General features: G+C 51.8%; 1 protein-coding gene across 9 annotated transcripts in view; it reads left to right on the forward strand.

The window, feature by feature from the left end:
* UNC13B (unc-13 homolog B) overlaps nt 1-19694 on the forward strand; it is a 154343-nt gene that overhangs the window by 94117 nt on the left and 40532 nt on the right. For all 9 annotated transcript variants that reach the window (XM_083402609.1, XM_083402606.1, XM_083402607.1 and 6 more), the window contains 8 exons: nt 1097-1175; nt 4401-4475; nt 5394-5613; nt 9011-9238; nt 9376-9517; nt 14749-14918; nt 16412-16527; nt 18497-18660. In XM_083402609.1, the coding sequence (XP_083258735.1) occupies nt 1097-1175; nt 4401-4475; nt 5394-5613; nt 9011-9238; nt 9376-9517; nt 14749-14918; nt 16412-16527; nt 18497-18660 (1194 nt within the window). The remainder of the gene's footprint in view (nt 1-1096; nt 1176-4400; nt 4476-5393; nt 5614-9010; nt 9239-9375; nt 9518-14748; nt 14919-16411; nt 16528-18496; nt 18661-19694) is intronic.

Below are 19694 nucleotides of genomic sequence, written 5' to 3' on the forward strand. Positions count from 1 at the left end.
GAGATGGATTCCAGAGCAGTGAAATGGTTGCATTTTTCCCTTGCCTGCCGGAATTTCTGCCTGCCTCACTGCCGAAGGGTGGCGTGTGAAGGAATTGGGCCTTTTTAACGTGCTCCTAAGTGATCTGCATGGGGTGGTGATGCCATGTATGGCTCAGGGAGGAAAGAATGAAACGGGGCTGTGGGGAGTTCGAAAAGGATATGTCCAAACTAGGCAAATGCCATTAAAGTCACATATGTGCTTCTATATACCGATTGGGCCACAAAATGCGAGCTCTGCCTATTCCCTGATGAGGTCCAAATCAGCTTGCCAATGAGGCAAAGGAGGCAGGCATTGGGCCTGGTAGGGCAGCCAGACTCTTCTGATCTCCTGCTCCTGTCCTAATGGGCAGAGATGATGGAAACTGTAGCCCAACAGCATTTGGAGGGCCACAGGTTAGAAACAGATCATTTCAAAGCCCATACCTGTCTAAGGCTCTCATCCCAAATCCACAGATAACCTTCTCCCCCATACGAGAGAGGGGTCTGGAATGGGAAGGGCTTCCTCCTCCTCGCTGGCTCTCCTGAGGAGCAGATGCTTTTCTCTTTTAAAATGTAGATTACAGGAGTCTGAAGGGCTTTCCTGTTGTGGCTCTTTGGAGTTCAAAGAGTGTGCTGCCATGACGGCCTGATGAATTCTGACACCTTCCCCATTGCTGCTTGCCATGCCTCTTTGGAGGAAAGAAGAGAAGAAAACCTGATTTAATTTGTACATGGGATGGATTTGAGCAAGGCGCCCTTGATTTCAGAACTGTCAGGGGCGCCTGTGCTGTGTAACCTGAACTGACGGGAATAATTCACAGACTTAAAGCCGCACAAAAGCCGCTCGGCATTCAGTCACGTCAAGGTTATTCCTTGTAGTGTGGAGCATTTCTTGCCTTGTTGAACTGATGTGTTTTTAGGTGTTGGTTTCTCCAGGCTGAGGCGAGATCCTGTATTGCCCGCGTGATTCTTAAGTCTGCCTCACGTGGGTCCCTCAAGAGCATCTGGCAGACAGATGATGACTTGTGGCTTGCCATCTCTGCTTGCCCTCATGCATTTCCCCCTTTGCTTTCTAGGCCAGCCGGGGGTCTCTATGGCATCGACAGCATGCCTGACCTGCGCAAGAAGAAGCCCACCCCACTTGTCAGTGACCTGGTGAGACTTGCCCCCCCCCATCTCCCCTGCATGAATATAATGGAAGTGGTATTTACTGCTTTTCCTTCAAGTGCAGAAATGTTAGAGGAACAAGACTCTTATGATCAGTTAGACCTGGATAATGTGGATTCCTGGCAAACTCTCATTTGAAAAGCTGCAGCTTCTTGATGGAGCAAGTTTTCTCCGGAGGCCTCTGCATGGCAGCCTCCTGCCCTCAGTCCAGCTAAAGTAAAAGCGAGGAAGGCAGGGAAGAGGCAGATCTTTTCCCAAGCATTTCCTCTGTTTTGTAGACTCTGAAACAAATGTGTTAGTGTCATGTTTGCCTCTCTCTGCTGGGTGGATATATTTTGCAGACTGTCCCCTTTTCAAGTCTTGCTTGTTTCGCTTTATATGCTGCTTCCGCCGTTCACCATTTATTTAGCCCTCCCAGGGTCTTGTGTGCCACATGCAACTTGGAAATGACATGGTCTCTTGCCCAGATGAGGGCTCTGTCTCTTCCGCCCAATCTGACACTGATTTCTTGAAGAGAGGCCTCACTAATGACTGAAGGGCCTGCTTTCATGCCTTGCATTTGGCACAGAACGGCGGTGGAGAGATTATCAGAGTCAGTAAATCAAGGCGATGCAAATCTTTGTTCAAAACACACCAGAAAACAGCAAAGCGGGAGTCCTGGTCAGTGGGTGATGGCAAGGGTGGTGCTCTAAGAGGGGGGTACAAATTTAGAAAGAGAATTGGCTACATGCAGCAGGTTTAAAACTAGGCATCGGGAAAAGCCTTGTTCTGAACAAAGGCTCCTTTGGGTCTTTGCCTCATGTAATGGGAACTGGTGAAAAGGGGAATATAATAATAATAATAACAAATTTTATTTATATCCCGCCCTCCCCAGCCGAAGCCGGGCTCAGGGCGGCTAACAACAATTAAATAATCAAACAATCAAATAGTCAAACATTCTAAAAACATTCCATTATAAAAATTAATTAAAGTCAAATTAATGGCAACCGTTGAGCAAAATTCTGTGCAGGTTGCCAGAGGAGGGAGTCAGGCTGGGACCTGACCAAAGGCCTGGTGGAAGGCAAACGAGATGTGGAGATTCCTTTATATAGAGGAATCATGCCATTTGGTTGGCTACAGTGGCATAGTGTGGTGGGCAGGGTCACAGGGGCAGCTGGCCTGGGTGCAAAATTCTTAAAGGTGCAAAATTTTGAAAGGAAGAAAAGAGAAAGTAGCAATAATCAATCAATTGTAGTCCCTCCCCCTCACACGGAAAATTCCCCAAAGTTCACAGGGTGGACTGAGGAGAGGATTTGGGTGACAGCTGGTTGCTAGGGTGCCCCCTGAAGGGCTTTAGAAAGATACCCGCTCCTGACCAATCCCCTGTCCTGTTGAGAGCCAGTGTGGTGTAGTGGTTAAGAGCGGTAGTCTCGTAATCTGGGGAACCGGGTTCGCGTCTCCGCTCCTCCACATGCAGCTGCTGGGTGACCTTGGGCCAGTCACACTTCTTTGAAGTCTCTCAGCCCCACTCACCTCACAGAGTGTTTGTTGTGGGGGAGGAAGGGAAAGGAGAATGTTAGCCGCTTTGAGACTCCTTAAAGGGAGTGAAAGGCGGGATATCAAATCCAAACTCTTCTTCTTCTTCTTCTGTTCTCCGCCATGCTTGATGCTCACAGGGCACTGCTGCTGCCACTCGGGTAGGTCACCGACCTATTGCCCATTTGTTCCAGCCTATCAGTGGGCGGTGCCAAGGATACTTGCCTTGCCCTGGGTTCTGGCAACTCACGCTATGCCACTGGTTGGTGATAAGGCTTCCATAGTTTTTCAGAGCTGCACAATTAAAAGCAAGAAAGGTTTCGGTTAACATTACTGAGGCTTAACAACAGATTTCATGAACACACTAGATGAGCACAAGAGTGCTTCCATTTCCTTATCAGTGGCATTGACCAAGGCCAATGTCACCAATTCCTTTAGACACTAAGATGAGAGTAGTACTTCCTAAACATTTCTGCAAAAGCAAAGGAAAGCAGTGAACTTAGTTTCTGCACTGGCAGCAAGATCAGTCTTGCTTAATCCACACAGTGTAGAATAATAGCTAACTGGAGAATTGCATCTGTAGCCTTGCAAAGAGGAAGCCTGGGCAATGTGCTTGTAGCTTTAGTGATGGGGGAACTAATGGAATTAACCTGTTATGCTTCTCTTGTATGCTGACATTCTCTTCCTACAGGCCATGGTAAGTGGAGATCCAGCCATACACTCCTTCCTACAACCACCTATTTAGTTGCATTTCCCTTTCTGGTGGCTGTTCCTTCCCCCTTTTTTGTTTATTTCTGCAGCTTGCTCAGTGGGGGTACCCTGCCACACACCCCTTACTTGCCCATCAGTGCCTTAAGGATCCCACACAGTCTTGCTGTGAAACGGCCCTAGTTCAGGGGGCCTGGGCCACCTTCCAGAGTGAGCATCATCACCTTGCCTGAGGGTGGCCCTGATCCGCCTCCTGGCCCCCCTGTGCACTTGACAGTGGGAGCAGCCAGTGGGCAAGCTCATTTCAGTCAGTGGCTGCCGAACATGGCATGCGGACGGATCCAGACATGCATGCCCACTTCTCCCTCTCCCAACCCTCCATGCGTGGCGCCTGCCCCTTCTGGTCCCAGTGGTCTCTCTTGCATGGAGGAGAATTTCTGGTTTCCCCACCCGCAGCCTGGGGGGAAGGTCCGAACTGTCTCTGCAATGGAAGAGGCCAGCTTCCTTGAAGGCTGCCCTCAAAACGTTGGGCAAAAATCTGTTGGGGATCCTTTGGGTACATCTTGCCTTTTTTCCCAAGCAAGAGCCTGGATTCAGTAGGTCTGTTGGATCCCTTTATGTGATCCCCCCCCCCCGGACCTTCCTTGTGTGCCCTGCCTGTGACACAAGGAAGGGCCGACTAGCGACCCTTTGATGAGCGGCTAATTGGGGGGCCAAGTGGGTGACCTCCTTCTGGGCCCTTCTTCCTCTCAAGGGCAGAGGAGCTGGCTTTAGGGTGGGAATGGCAGAGCAGGCAAGGCTGCTGGAGCACGTAAGCCTCTTCTCACCTGTTGCACTCCTATTAGTTTGGCTTCCTGCCCTCCCTTCAGGTTGCTCAGGGCATCCGACTTGGGGGTCAGCAACATGTGCAGAGACCACCATGAGCTGTGAACGATGCTCTTGAAAGAGGCACAAGGATGCAGAGTAACTGAGGCTGCTTTTCTTTCCCAGTCGCTGGTCCAGTCCCGGAAGGCCGGAATTACCTCAGCCATGGCCACCCGAACTTCTCTCAAGGACGAGGAGCTGGTAAGGGAGCCAGAGAGCTCGCCTCCGCTTTCTGGCAGGCCCCGGCCCGTGGTCCGAGTGCCCCTCACGCTCTGCGTGGAGCACAAAAGCCGGCTCAGAGCGAAGCTGGCGTGGAAAGTCCGCCCTCGTCGGCACAGGCGAGATCAAAATAGCATGAAAGGGGGAGACTTTCAAAGGCAGCCAAGAGAGCTGAACTTGCTCCCACAGAACAGCCATTACAAGAACAATGGGGTGTGTGCCGGGGGGGGGGCGGTTAATTACCTACGTGGGACTGCTGAAAGGAAAAGCAGCAGCACCTGAGGAGACGAAACAGAGCGGCTCTTGCGCTGCTGTTTTCATCAAGTCTCCTGCTCCTTGCCTGTCCTTTGAAAGCGCTGCCCAGGGCCTGACTCTTAGGGGCGATGGGGCGGGGGCCACGGAGGGCTCCCCACACGCTGCTGCCACCACGCCACAATGCAGGCATTGCTGGCCTGGTCGGGTGCCGGGCCTTGTTGAAAGGAAGCTCACAGGAGAGGAGGGCTCTGCTTGCTCAGCCTACGTGGATCAGGCCCCACCACTCTGGCTTTGGTTACCAGGGGCAGCTAGCACACTCGAGGAGCTCTTCTCCTGCGATGAAGTATTCCCCCCACCCCACCCCGGCCTCTTTTGGTTTGGAAACACTGGCCCTGAACACGTCCTTGCTGAGTTTGGCAAGGAGCTGCTCACTGTAAGTGCTGCTCTCTGCGCGCTGCCTGGAAGGGCGGCTCTGCTTCAGGGCTGACCCCGGCAGGCATCCCATAAAGCTGGCAGGTGTGGCCGGGTCCTGTATTCTGTCCCTTCAAGAAAACGGGGCCTGATCCCTAAACGAAGCAATGCCAGCCGCGCATGCTGAAGCCTTTCCCTTGCGCAGGCCGTGACTCCGCTGCCTTCCTGTTTCAGAAATCACATGTATATAAGAAGACCTTGCAAGCCTTAATCTACCCCATCTCCTGCACAACCCCCCACAACTTTGAGGTCTGGACAGCCACCACCCCCACCTACTGCTACGAGTGCGAGGGGCTGCTGTGGGGCATCGCACGGCAAGGGATGCGCTGCACAGAGTGTGGGGTCAAATGCCACGAGAAGTGCCAAGATCTGCTGAATGCTGACTGCCTGCAGAGTGAGTAGCCCCTCCCTTTCCTGTGGGGCGAGAACTGCTGGGGGGGGGCCTGTAGGGCAGCCACGTTTGTTTCATTTCTCAGTGGCTTGTTTTTGAGGAATGAGGCAAATGAATGGAAAGGCTTAGAAAATGGGGGCGAGGAAATGGAGAGAAGGCTCTTGAGATTCTGAACAGCGGTTCTCCCTGGTGATGGTGCTTCGTCTGCTCTGGATGGGGCCGGGTAATGGGTGGCCCCCCAAGTGTTGCTGGGCTACAGCTCCCCTCATTCCATGGGGGCTGGGGGCTCAGGAGAGTTGGAGTCCAGCAGCACCTGCCGTGGGGCAGCAGGTGAGCCAGCTCTGCCCTGCAGGAGGTGGAGATGTTCTTCAACCCAGCCTTGGCACAGGAGACCCAAGTGACCTTGCAGACAGCTGTGTCCTCTCTAGACTGAGAGCATCTGACTGCTTGGCAACCTCCCCTCTGGATCTGACATAGTCCACTGTTGTTCACTGATGTCAGCTGTCCTGGGAGGGCCCCCCTTTTTTCCTTTTTGTTGAAGGAAAAGCCAAAATAAAATAAGTTTACTCCTGACGTGCTCTGGTCCATGGGGTCACGAAGAGTCGGACACGACTAAAGGACTAAACAACAACACTCTTGTGGGTTTCTGTCTGTATCACAAATAGAAAGCTGTGTTTTTGTCTTTCCCGTCTTGGAGGAGAGTCTCTTTCCCCCTCCATGGGGAAAACAAGCTGTTTCCTTGTTAGCTTCTGACTGCTTTGGCCTCCTGTCTTTGGGAAGAGTTAAAGCTCAGAAAAGCTGGCACTTTGGGCAGTAGCTTTGTTCTGGTCTGGCCCCAGCCCTCTTCCTTGATGCAGCGGGAAGGAGATCAATACTCAGGCTGGCTTTGTGTTTCCTTTCTTTCCTGCCGCTGCTCTGGGCACCTGAATGGTTTAGCCAAGTAGCATTTTGGTCTCGGTGGATCACTTTGAATATAATTCCAACCATGGCGTCCCAGGAGGAGTTGCCTCTTGTTTTTGTGTGTGCAAATTGCCTCCTTTGTCTTGTGAAGGACAGATGGCTTTTTAGCAGCTCTGTGAGGGAGGTAAAAAAGAAAAAGAAGTCCACCTGGTTTGCAGCTTCACAGAAATAGAAATCTCACATTTTGAATGCAAAAGGTGCGGCAGATGCATTGATGCCCAGATGGCAAATCCTGCAGGGAAGCTATGAGGCCTAATTTTGGTTTGCTTTTCTGAGAGTTGACCCACCGCTGGCAACTTGCTGAGGCTGCCTGCTCAGCCTGTCTTTTCCTAGAGTTGAACAAGACGGGTCATTGCTGTTTGATATTATTCATCTGAAACACAACCATGGTTTGTCAAGAGGCCTGCTTTCTGAATGCAGAAAGGAAATCCGTGGGGTGTGTGGAACAGGGCAGAGATGAGAGACCATAGTCCTGGACCTCGGCAAAGCACTTAGAGGGAGCGTCCTGCACTGGACAAACTAGGCCGAATCCTTGTCATGTCTGTTGCTGTGTCTTCCTCCCTGCTGCATGAAAAATCTTGCAGCAAAGTTTGCGCAGTAATTTAGATGGCAAGAGTCTGCAGCTGCAAATGTCAACATTTAGAGAAGGGAGCAACTTCACTCCAACCAGAAGTCAAGTCTGTTCCTCTGCAGGTTCCCTTTTCTATCTGTGGCTGTGAGTGGGCGTTGTTGTGGTCCCAACCAAGGAGGAGCCAGCGGAGCAAGGCAGGTGGGCTTCCGCAGCACCAAGGAGTGCTTCCAGTGAGCAACTTGCTCCAAAGAGGGTTGGAGGTGGAACTGTGGCCCTTTCAAGCCCACAAATCTGCCCCTCCGAGGTTCTGACCCCTTTTGGAGTAGTAGACCTTCTGTGGTCTGAACCCAAGCGCTTCTCCTGCACTCCGTGGCTGGTACTGTCAGACTGTCTAGGCAGCAGGGGAGGCACTGGGTTCCTTGAGCCCCCCGGGAGAAGTCGCCCAGGATGGCCCAGACTCTGGTTCTGTAGGTGCTTGGGCATCCATCTGGGAGCCAGATACCTGGTCCAGCCTCAGCTGCTGGCACTGCGGCCTCCTCTCAGGGCAGGAGCAACGGTTCACAGGGGCTCAGAACAGTTGCTTGTATGCCATGAATGCCATGACCTGGGAGCATTGTTTGGACATACACTTCGGGACACTCCTGCAGGAGAACAAAGGATTGAAAACAGACTCTGCCATTTGGATGCCCCCTTTTCCTTATTTCTTATGTCGTGGTTCGTGCAAACACTTTATCTTGGTGCCGGTTCTGCGCCATTTTGAATTGAATTTGATTGTAGCATGTAGCTTGCCTACGTTCAGTTAAGGTCTGGAGCCCCATCACAAACCTTCCTCAAACCCGCCCCCCCCCCCTGGCAGAGCAGAGGGGAGAGACTATTTCCGCTAGTGAAGGTAAGGGGGGAGAGGAGGGTGCCCCCCTCCCTGGTGCATCTTGCAGTGCTTTTAGCTGTGAGGCTGCAGCATCCTTGACTCAAACCCTGGATGCCAACCAGCCGCTTTGGGAGTGCGGAGCGTGAGCTGGTTCACTTCCGACTCCGCTCTGGTTGTTTGAGCAAAAGGGGCAGCTTCATGCTGCTGGGAATTCTCGTTCTCTTCCTTTTACAAACCTTGGTGCTGAGTGTTCAGGCGGTGATTGAAGTGCAACCTTTCTGAGCGCCAGTTTTGTCACAGGCTCTCTGTCAAGAAATGTTTGGGCAGCAGAAGGAACGCTGGTTTTTATTTTAAATCGCAAAGCCTATTTTAGGGTTCCAAGAACAAATCATTTTCAGGCATTACCCTCCTACCTAACAGATGTCCCCCCTGCTATCCGCAGGAGGAAGGTGCACATTTCTCCACTAAGGCAAATGGCACTTGGGGGGAAACTCCCGGGGGGATCCCCAGTTCCTGTGCAGCAAGCACGTTCCGCTGGAGGCTTCCCTCTCCTTGTGACCACCCTGTGCAAGATGCTGGGGGAGCCAGAAGCCACGGGGGGGGGGGGGGTTGGCTCCTGAGGCTGGGATGCTGTTCTGTCATCTGGCCAGGAAAAGACCTTTAAGTTACAGGCTAGCAGGATCTCCTTTCCCCCTACTCAGCCTCTACTTATAAATGCTGTTTCTGTCTGTCTGTGTGTGCCCATGTGGCTCTCCCATTAGCAACAAGTGCTCTGTTTCCGACTGCTACATAGCTATCGCAATTGAGCCTTGGGTGGCATCAGGAATCTCAGTCTTGCATATCACTCAGCCCTGGCTTAGGGGAATTGAGTTGGGTCCTACTTCCTGGAAAGCTAGCATGATTCCAAGAGCAGTTTTGCTCCCCAGCCCTCTTTCCAGCCAGATCGACGGGGTCAGCTCTTTGCCAGCCTTCCCTTGCTAATCCTTTCCGCATTGTTGCAGGAGCGGCAGAGAAGTGCTCGAAGCATGGGGCCGAGGATCGCACCCAGAACATCATCATGGCCATGAAGGATCGCATGAAGATCCGAGAGAGGAACAAACCAGAGATCTTTGACCTGATCAGAGATGTCTTCAGTGAGAGCAAAATGACCCACTCTCAGCAGATGAAGACGGTCAAGCAGAGCGTTCTGGACGGTACCTCCAAGTGGTCAGCCAAAATCACCATCACAGGTCAGCAAGGCGGCCTGAGCCGTTGGGGGGGGGTGAAGGTGCCTTAGCTGCTCCTGGAACTGCCTCGTGTATTTCTTTAGCTGTGCCGTCTTGTTACGATGATGTGTTTTTCTGAACCTTCACCTTTCCCCCCGTAGTGGTCTGTGCGCAAGGCCTGCAAGCCAAGGACAAAACAGGGTCCAGTGACCCATACGTGACAGTCCAGGTCGGCAAGACAAAGAAGAGAACAAAAACAATATTTGGGAACCTGAATCCCATCTGGGATGAAAAGTTCCACTTGTAAGTATTTGTGTGTCGTTTTTTCTACTCCTCTTTCATAGATTCCTGTATTGTTCTTTTTGTTTACAAAACACCTTGGGGGGGGGCACAAATACCTGCCAAATATCTCAATAATAATAAAAAGGCCAAAAGTTGTTGTTGATGATGATGATGGTGATGATAATGATGATGATGGTAATAATAATAATAATAATAATAATAATAATAATACACATTTAATCTATTTAGCCCTAATTCAAGATAGCAGCATCCAGGTTCGCAAGAAGAGGGTAGCCAGTCACCCACAGGCATTTCTGGAGAAAGGCAATTGAAAGGGGCCCAGTTGTCTGGCTTATTGTCTGGTTGTGTAGTGAAATTGCTTGGTAGAGGCAGGAGGTACAGCTGCGGTGATCATCTGAATTACCTGCCGGAGATGGGAGTTGGCGATTGGGTGCTACGGCGGAGCTGCTCTTTTCTGATGGTTGGATTGAGAAGGTGGTGCTCAGTCTGCGGCGATGGTACAATATAGCTTTGCAGGGCTCTGTCTTGTCCCCAGAGCTCTTCAATGTCTTCTTGAAACTGATGGGGGAGGTTTGCCAGGGATTTGGGTATCTGCCTTTTCATCTGATCCAGAAGAGGCTGTGGACGTCTGGGCTCCATGATGGGCTGATGAGCTGGAGCTCAGTCCAGGGAAGGTGGAGCTGCTGCTGCTGGGTGATGTATTGGACCGTGAAAGGTAGACGTCTGGGCTGCACTTTCCCTCTTGGCAGCTCAGGGCTGCCTTTTGAGCCAGCTTTGCTGAGAGATGCCTAAGGAGAAGTGATGCCTTTCAACGAGTCCTGATTCCCCTTCTGGGAAGGGATGATCTTGTCTCAGATATCCATGCTGTAGTAACACCCAGTTGGAGGACTGCTATGCGGTATATATGGGGCTGCCTATGCAAAACATATTCCAGAGCACAGCAGCCAAGATATTAGCTGGCACTCATTTGGGGGAACTTCACTGGCTTCTGATTTCCATTGGAAAGTGCTGATTCTAACCAAGAAAGCTATTTATAGCCTGGGGGCTCTTTCCCTGTAAGAACCTTCCTTTCAGTGGAGATAGGATCAAGCCCTTCCAGAAGCTAGAGGGGGCTGTCACTGCTGAACTTGGGATCCGTCATTACTGCCAGGTTTTTTATTTATTTGTACTGTTTATTTTTAGTACTTTTGAATATTGTTTCTACTTTTGCTCCTTTTATTGAAATCAAGGATATTTAAGTGGTTATTTGTAAGCTGCTCTCAGGAAAAGGAAAAAGGAAAAAAGGAAACTTGCATGGGCCTCTGGTTCTATGTTTGTTAGAGGCAGGGCCGGCCCACCCATGAGGCAAGGTGAGGCAACCTTATTCCCAAGCAGGGAAGGAGACGCCATTTTGTGGTTCGCCTCAGGTGCCCAAATGTCTTGGGCCAACCGTGGTGAGAGGGATTATGCTCCCTTCATCTTGCTTTGGGAAGGGCAGCAGGGTGCCTGCAGGGTGCTTCTCGGTTAACAGTGCCAGCCCTGTATCTGTGCCCAAGTGGCGTGAAACCTGGCGGGCAGCACGGTGACTCGGAGAGCACGGAAAGCTGCAGCTAAGCACTTTGTTAGTCTGCAAAGTGGTTGCCAAGTTAACAAGATATGCCCTCAAGTTGCTGCTGCTGTCGTTTCACATTTAATTAACGCTAAACCTAAAGCAGAGTTGGCTGCTGCAGAACAGCTTTGTTTGCTGGGCGCCCAGCTTCTTTAAAAGTGTCTCCTCCTCGACAGCAGTTGGCCAGCTTTTCCCTTCCTCCTCTTGGCCTCCTCCCTCCCTGGGCAAAGGAGCCCCTTTACCCCCGGAAGACCCCAAAGTGTCAGCCAAGGGACCTTTTCGTTTGGCACTTTCGTTGGCTATCTGAGCTGCCAAGGCTCTTCTTCCTTGAGAGCAGATTTTGAATGAAAATGGATGAAGTGGGTCTTCTGTGAGCTGGTGGATCTCACTCCATTCTGAGTATAAGATGCAGTTTGTGTTTTCAAGAAAATTGCGCATGTTACAAAGATTAAGCTTCCTGGTCTTTCTCTGGAGAATCAGGCCTGGTGGGTTCCTTACACAGTATTCTGCGACCAGTCAATAGTTTGTGGAGACACCTCCAGGTTTAAGAGCATGCCTGGAGGAGAAATGGAATCCTCTGCAGCTGTGCTGAGGTTTGTGTTGGGCTGAAAGGGGTGCATGAACATCCCGGGGATCAGCTGCCACCCAGTGACCCTTCCCATTGCCCCAGGGCGGGTTCAGCACCGGGAGTGGAGCTTCTCTTCCCCCTGGGCTGGGAAGCCAGTTTCCTCCGGACGTTCGCTGCCCGTTCAATGCCGGCACCTGGGAAAGCAGAAGAGCTGCCTGCAAGCCGAGACATGGGACGTCGAATCCTCTGACGTCTCCAGATGTAATTGTCTCAAAGGGGAATCAGAAAGCACAGCTCATCAGGGGAATAATCACGCATAAACACAGGATTTCGGTGAGATGCTGAGCGTGATAATAGGCTGGGCCCCTGCAAGAAAGATTACAGAGCCAGGCGGAAGCTTTTAAGCAGCGACACTGTAGTTAACCACCCAGCTGGCTACTTCGAGAGGATTTAATGGTAATCAAAACTGTTGCATGCGGCTGCCTCATCTACACCTGATATTGATCATCAGCTGCAGGGAGGCATCTCATCTCTTGTAGCAGCTGGACTGGCTTTGGTAGCGAGGGAATAAATATATCACAAAAGAACCCCGCTAACTCCCCTCCCCCTCCCCACAAAGCACCCAGCGACATTGCCACGTGGCTGGAAGAAGACCATGCCTGGCAGCTTCTGGAACATTGGCATGACTTGGGCAGAGAGAGATCACCCACATTTGACCACTTGCAGTGTCATCCTGTTAAAAATGCACAGAGTGTGGTTCTGAGAGAGGAGGAGTTGTGTTTTATGTGAAGGATGTGTAGACTTGTGAAGAAATACATGACTGGAGCATAGAAAACAGATTGAGAGTATAGGGGTAAAAACTGTAGGAGACAGAAGCACCTTACTGGGGGGTGTCTGCTGTAGACCTCCATGCCAGACTGAAGGCTTGGGTGATGCAGATTACCAACCATTCAAAAAAGAGAGATATAGAAGTCATGGGAGACTTCAACTTCCCTGATATCTGTTGGAATGCAAACTCTGCCAAGAAGGTGAGGTCCAGCTTGCACTCTGGACTCTAAAAAGGCCAATTTCAAAAAGCTTAAGGAGCTGCTGGGTGAGATTCCCATGTTCAGAAATACTCAAAGAGAAGGGAGTCCAAGTTGGATGGGGATTTCTAAAAGGAGAAACTGGAGTTTCTGTGAAACGCAGTTATTATATGCGTCTCAGGCTCTCTCCACACACACACACACACACACACCAACTACTGGTATGTTTGACTCTCGAGAAGCCTGCTTGATGCAGCATTTCCAGAGTAGTTGAGATTCTTGCATTGCAGGGGTTGGGCTAGATGACTCTTGGGGTCCCTTCCGACTGCAATTCTATGATTCTAAGCCCGAAAAGAGAGGTGGCACCCCCTGGCCCATCCTCTTGGCAGAGAGGGCAGAGCAGCGCCACCCCCAGGTAGCTAGAGGAGAGGGGCCTTCCGTGAGTCCGAGTGGAGCTCTGCTTCCCAGTGGGAGCCGAAGGCAGAAAGGTTTTGGATGGACGGCAGCCTCCCTGGGACCGTCTCCCGTTTAATTCACTCTCAGCCGTACAAATTGCCAGGAGTTTAAAAGGTGTCAATTAATGGCTCCTGAGTTACAGGTCAGAGGCAACTGGAAGCCCCACAAAGGCTTGGGGGAGAGCAAGGGAAATGCCACTGTCCTGATTGACAGAAGCTTCGCAATTCGCCCATGACCCATTTTTTCACTTTCTTCTTCATTTTCTTCGGGTTGCTTGGCAACAGATGGTGCATTCTTAAAAAGGCTAAATCCCAAGCTTTGAGCGCAGGCTCTGCGATGAGGCAGGTCGTGCGTTTTCCTCCCCAGGCTGGGTAGTTGCCAGGGCTGGTTAGGATGAGTAATTGTTCCCCTCATGGGTCCACCTGGGCCTCTGCCTTTCATTCCATCCTTTCTGCCGCTTGCCCTTTGTGAGCTGAGACATTTGCCACAGGAGCCAACCCATCTTGCTAGACACACACACACAAACCTGTTTTGGGGCTGCAGGGAGAGAGGTGGACCCAAAAATGACTTTAGTCCAAACGCATGCAGGTTGTACCTTCAGGTTGGCTTCAATATCGCATTTGCATACCAGAGATTGCTTCCAGAATGACTTCTGAAAAGGCTGCCTGCCTCTGGAAAGCAGGTTTTCCATAAGGATTCAAGAGCAAGCTGTGAGATGCTGGCTTGGTTCCTTTCTGCTCAGTGTACCACCCCAGGAAACAGCCGCAGGAGTGGCAGATGTTCATGTCACATGATTTTTACCCGTGTCGCAATAAGCAGCCGTGCGGACAGGTTCCAAAAGAGCTTTCCTGTGAGGATCCAGGACCAAGTAAGAGGGTTACAGCTTTACCCCCTGGGAATGAGCTCAGCTTCTGCTGGGGATTGTCCAAGCTCCGTGCCAAGATCACACGCAGGGTTGTTTTTGTATCGACTGGAGAATCAATGGCTCTAAACTGATGTGAAAAGCAAACGGCAGCCTGTCTTCACATCTTGAGGAAACATCATATTGGGCTGCCTGGGAAAGAGAGGATTGCCAGGCAGAGCCCAGCTCCCTCTGCCAGTTGTCTCCCTCTGAGAAGTCTCAGGTCTCCCAACCTCATAGCTGGCAGAGCTCTCCAGGCCCTTCTGGGTGGGTGAAGCATGGTCTGGCGGCCTCAGCTTATATGTGCAAGATTTCAGCTGGTTGTGAGGAAGGATGCAAAGCGGTGGCACTGCATCTTTTTCCTTCGGCCTGGAATCCCTCGATCCTTCTCCCTGTCCTCAGCAAATGGTGCATTTCTTTAGGAAAGCTGAGCCTAATACAGCAGAGGGCATTTGGGGCAGTGGGGGAGTGAGGGGGATGCTTTTTTAAGGCAGGAGACTGAGCTACACGACAGTGCGCTCCCTCCTTGCTCTGTGTCCCTTGAACATCTTGAGACTTAGGCTGGAGCTCTTGACTCCGTCCCCTGCTGTCCCGCACTGCACAGGGAGGAAGGGGGCCGTTCTCCCTGCCCTCCCAGGCAGCCTTGTGGAGCCTCCTCACGCCCATGATCTCCTCTTCCTGGCTTGCTTTCAGTGAGTGCCATAACTCCTCCGACCGGATCAAAGTGCGGGTCTGGGACGAAGACGACGACATCAAGTCCCGGGTCAAACAGAGGCTGAAACGGGAGTCTGATGACTTTCTGGGGCAGACCATTATTGAGGTGCGAACCCTCAGCGGGGAGATGGACGTCTGGTACAACCTGGGTAAGGAACCTCTTTGCTTGCTGGCATTTAGGCAGATGCTGAATGGGAAAAGGGGCGTAGCTCAGGGGTGGAATATCTGCTTTGTAGGCAGGTTAAATGGTCCTGGGCCTACGCTCCTTTAGCTTCAGTTGGAAATACAGCTTTGTAGACATGTGGATAGACTACCTTCAAAAATAAAGGGAAAGCTGCAAAATCTTTTCACCTGGAAGCCCTCTCAGAGTCTGGCAGAGAGGCCACAGAAGTGGCTTCCCTGAGCCTTTCCCTGCAGTGCTTGCCTTCTGAGCTCTGACTCGGCTGCACTGCCAGGAGTGTCTGCAACCTCTGACTGGGCTCAGAACCCAAATCCACTGCCTCTTGCTGCGCACAGAAGCAAGAGAACAGCTGCCACGAAGACTCCCCCAGAAGAGTGTTGTGGGCAGAAGAAAAGCCGTCCACAGACACCTCTAACACCCCCCACGAGGCAGCAATATTTGGGGAAGAGTCTGGCTTGGTGAGAGCTCCAGGCAGATGGTGCCTGAGTTTGGGGGGAGGGCTTGGTTGCCTGCAAGAGTCCTCCGCTGCCCCCCTGCTCTGCTGAGCCGCCTCCTGCTTTCTTGCCTGCGCTCTCACGGGGAGGGAAGGTTTGTGGGGGACATTTCAGAGAGGGGCACTTGGCTGTGTCACAGAGGGAACTCTACCTCCTCTCACAGCCTGTGAAGTTGTCCTGTTCTCCGTCTTCCTGGTGGGCAGCTCCAAGGCAGGTGCTCCCAAGGCGTCCTGGAGTTCACTTTTGGCTGAGTCGTCCCAGGGCTCTGAAGACATGGAAGCCTCCTTCCGCCTCTGCCCTTGTCTCCTTCCTCTGGAATTGGATCCCCTGGGAGGAAAGGGCTGTTTCAGTTTCTTGGAAGCCCAAGGCCTCCAACTCCAGGCTTTTATAGCCAAGGGCAGGATCCTGCCACTGACATTTCAGTGACCGAGGGGACACAGGGCTGCAGAGAATGGAGAATGGGCGGCAAAGTTTGCTTGTGAGCCAGGTAGGCAGGAGCAGGGCTGTCTTGTTGGCACGGTTCTCTGTCTGCAGAGCCCCAACGCTGATCTTTTAAGAGGCCCACAAATGGGAGAAGGGGTGCAGTCCTAGCCTTGGGGTACAGAGCGCAGGGTTAACTCTGTTTTTTAAAAGAAAAGGTTTCATATTTTTGGTTTTTCAAAGACTGACAAACATACAAATTACAAAGTCACAAATCACATACATTTCTGATACACATATATTTGACTCCCCCCCCCCCTTTGTGGTTTCTTTTTGTTTAAAATTTCCATACTGCATTTTCCACATTGCTCCATCTTTAAGTTATTATCTAGTTTCTCTTAACAATACATTTAGCTGTTTGTTTTACGTTAACCCTCGCAGGGTTAGCTCCGGCTGCCCCTCCCCTTTCTTCCTCCAGCCAACCTTGCTGTGCTTTTGTGGAGGCTCAGGGTTTCCCTCTTGAAAATGGGCTCGTTTTTCCTTTTAGAAAAAAGAACAGACAAGTCTGCTGTGTCCGGTGCCATCCGCCTGCAGATCAACGTGGAGATTAAAGGTGAAGAAAAGGTGGCCCCTTACCATGTCCAGTACACCTGCCTTCATGAGGTAAGCTCTGCAGAATGGTGGAGGCCCAAGGCGGCAGCGTCTTTTACAAAAAGAATGTTGTGGCACAGCGAATTCAGCATCCCCAAAGGTGGTTCCTCTGACTCTGGAAACCCCTCTCTCTCGCCTGCATCTCTTGGACTCCAGGGAAGCTGGCAGGCTAGTGGGGCAGAATGGGGGGAGATTCTAGACAGACAGAAGCATGTCCTCCTTCACATATGCTTAAGCTATGGATTGCGCTCCTGCAAGACGCCATGACGGCCACCAGCTTGGACTGCTTTAGAGAAGGATGAAGCAGATTAATGGAGGAGGAGGAGAGGGCTGTTGATGGCTACGAGACTCCTTGGCTTTGCTCTGCCTTCCCTGTTGGTGGCAGGGATGCCTCTGATTGCCAGGTCCTGTTTTGGCTTCAGGCGTCTTGTTAGCTTCTCCAGAAAAGATTTGCAGTCTGCTGCCCAAAACAGTCCTCTGCTCTTGTGGGCACAGCCTGCTTCTGTTTGTGCAGGGTGGCCCCCTGCCTAGGGAAAGAGAGGCACGTCCGTTTCCTTTGCTTATTTATTAGCTGACTTTTAGCTGCTGCTCTGGAATAAGCAAGTTCATGGCCTGCTGGCATCTCCTGCACTGCAGCCTCTGGGCTCCGATTAAAATCCTGGAAGAATCCTGATTCTGCAATGATTAGACGGTCATGTCCTCAAAGTTTCAACAAGGAACCAAATGGAAAGGAAGATGGACTCCGTCTTCCCAACGTTGTCCTTTTCAGGCTGGGTTGGCTGAAGGGCCTTTTGCAGTGCTGTGACTGTTCATTACTGAGCTCCAGAGCGGACAAGAGCTGTCCCTGAGCAGGCTGACAAGATGGGAAGCTCAAAGATGATTTGCGCCTGAAATTGAGCCAGCGGGGATGTCATTAGGAACTTCATTTGCATGACAGCAGCGAAGAATAGAAAGCTGGCCAGTAATGAATGTCTAGCAGGACACCAGTATGTGAACTGCTTAAGCCATTTCCTCGCCTTCTTTCGCTGCCCGGCCACCTGATGGTTTCATAGCCCCTCCAAAAGGGGGGTTAATTGGGGTCACTTTAGGGAGTCCCATTTTGCTCTGGGAAGTGTGATTCAAGCTCCACCCGAGTTGAAGCAGGCAAGCTGGGTCGCCATCAGGCCCCTTGCCGCCAACTGGCTCATCCTCTGGGGCTGCCTGGCCTGTTTAAGGAAGCGCTTTGCTACAGGCCGGCCTCACAACCTTCTCTGGTTTTGCCTGCCCAGCAGAGCTGCCCAGTCTGTGACCTGGTTCTGTCCCCTTCACGGTTTCCTGGTCGCTTGTGGAGAACAGAAGAAGAGCCTGCTCCATGCAGAGGGATAGTTGGAGAGAAGCAGCACACTGATCTTGGTAGCTCAGACACAGAAGAGGAGCATTTCGGACCCTGCATGCCACCACTCAGGCATCGAGGGCCGCAGCTCTATAGTCACTTCTATCCCACCTTCGCACAGAGCTCATGGGTGACATGCCCTGCCCATTTTATCTTCACAACACCCCTGTGAAGTAGAAAGGGTGTTGAGGTCACCCAGGGAGGATTTGAACTCTTGGCAATAGCCCTCACCCTGAGCTTTAGCTTTCTGCAGAAGGGGCTGATTAACCAGAAAAGATTTGGGTGGGGCAGCAGAGGTTGTCAGGATGCAGTGCAGGGGGAGAGAGCAGCCTTCAGGCCCGGGGGAAGGCGAGGGTGGGGGACAAAACCCCACAGGTTTCCCCAAACTACGAAGGCAGGTGGACTTTGGCCACTGGGCAGCTGCTTTCTGAGTTCTTTAAGAGTACCCCGTGTATGTCAGTGATAAAGGGAAACCTAACTATGAGGGTGCTGTGTACCTCTCCGACCTTCTGCTGGGCCCACACCCAAAGCAGTGCTGTGTCCGTGTCTGTGGCAGCAGCAGCAGCAGCCCCTGCGTTGATGTGCTGGTCTCCTCCTTTTCTGCTCCAGAACCTCTTCCACCACCTGACAGATGTGCAAGGAAACGGGGTGGTGAAGATTCCCGATGCCAAAGGGGACGACGCCTGGAAGGTTTACTTTGACGAGACGGGCCAGGAGATTGTGGACGAGTTTGCCATGCGCTACGGGATCGAGTCCATCTACCAGGCCATGACGTGAGTTCCTGTCCGATGACGAGCAGCCCTTTCATCCCGGGTGCCACTGAAAGGCCCATTGCGGAAAGGTTTCCTGGTTAGGAAGGGGCGGGCTTGGCTTTGATGCGAGAAAGTCGAGTTGTGATGGCGGGACTTTTGAGAACCATCGTCCTTTAAAAACCTGTCTTCTGCAAACTCTTTTGCAGAATATGATCCTGGCTTCCATTTAAAATGCCAGTTTTGCCAACTGCAGGGTATCTTCTTTTGCTGCCTTGTATCTTAATGCTGCTCCCTTATTCTGGGATGCCAGAGAGAGGGCCGGGTGGGGCTGGAGGGGGCTGGGGCTCCAGCAGAATACGTCTGGTGCTCCCCTTGGGGAAACTGGATCCAGGTCCCCAGGGAGGCTCAGGGAGCTTGTAGGTTCCTCTGGGCTCATCCTGCCATCCTCAGGAAGGAAGTGGCCTCATTTGCATTTTCTCATTTAATTGCTCTCATTAAAGTGCAGAAAAGGAACCCTCCCGCAGGAAAACTTAAAACTCATTCCCCCAGCACTAGAGCTTGTGGGATGATTAAAGTAAACAATCAAAGAAAAACCGCTATAAATAAGGGAAAACAGTGCTTGAAAGGGGATTATGTCACGAGACGTGACAGGAGAGAAGCACTCTCTAATTAATAGAGTTGGCGAGAAAGAGAGAGGCTGAGCAAGTCTTGCTGGAAAGTTGCTAGAGGGGAAGGGCGGAGCTGAGCAGAGAGGCTCTTGCTCCAGATTCCTGAGCTCGAGGCGAAGCAACAGGAGGCTCTGCTCTGCATCCCAGGTCCTGGGAGTCTCAGGTGCGGAGAGCCCTCCTCCTCCTCCTGCTGCTGCTGCATTTGCTTCCCAGGAGAGGCAGCGAAGGATGCCTTGCCGCCGTTGGGGATGTCCTTGCGCTCAGAGCCTCAGAGCGCTGGGCAGAGGCAGGGAGGCTTAGGTTCCTGGGCACTGGATAAGTTTATTCCCAGCTGCTTCCTTCTTCTGGCGCATCTTTTAAGGCAGTCTGTAAAACCAGCAGGCTGGT

The sequence above is a fragment of the Podarcis tiliguerta genome (assembly GCF_965153285.1).
Source record: "Podarcis tiliguerta genome assembly, chromosome: 11".
In the NCBI taxonomy this organism is placed as follows: Eukaryota; Metazoa; Chordata; class Lepidosauria; order Squamata; family Lacertidae; genus Podarcis; species Podarcis tiliguerta.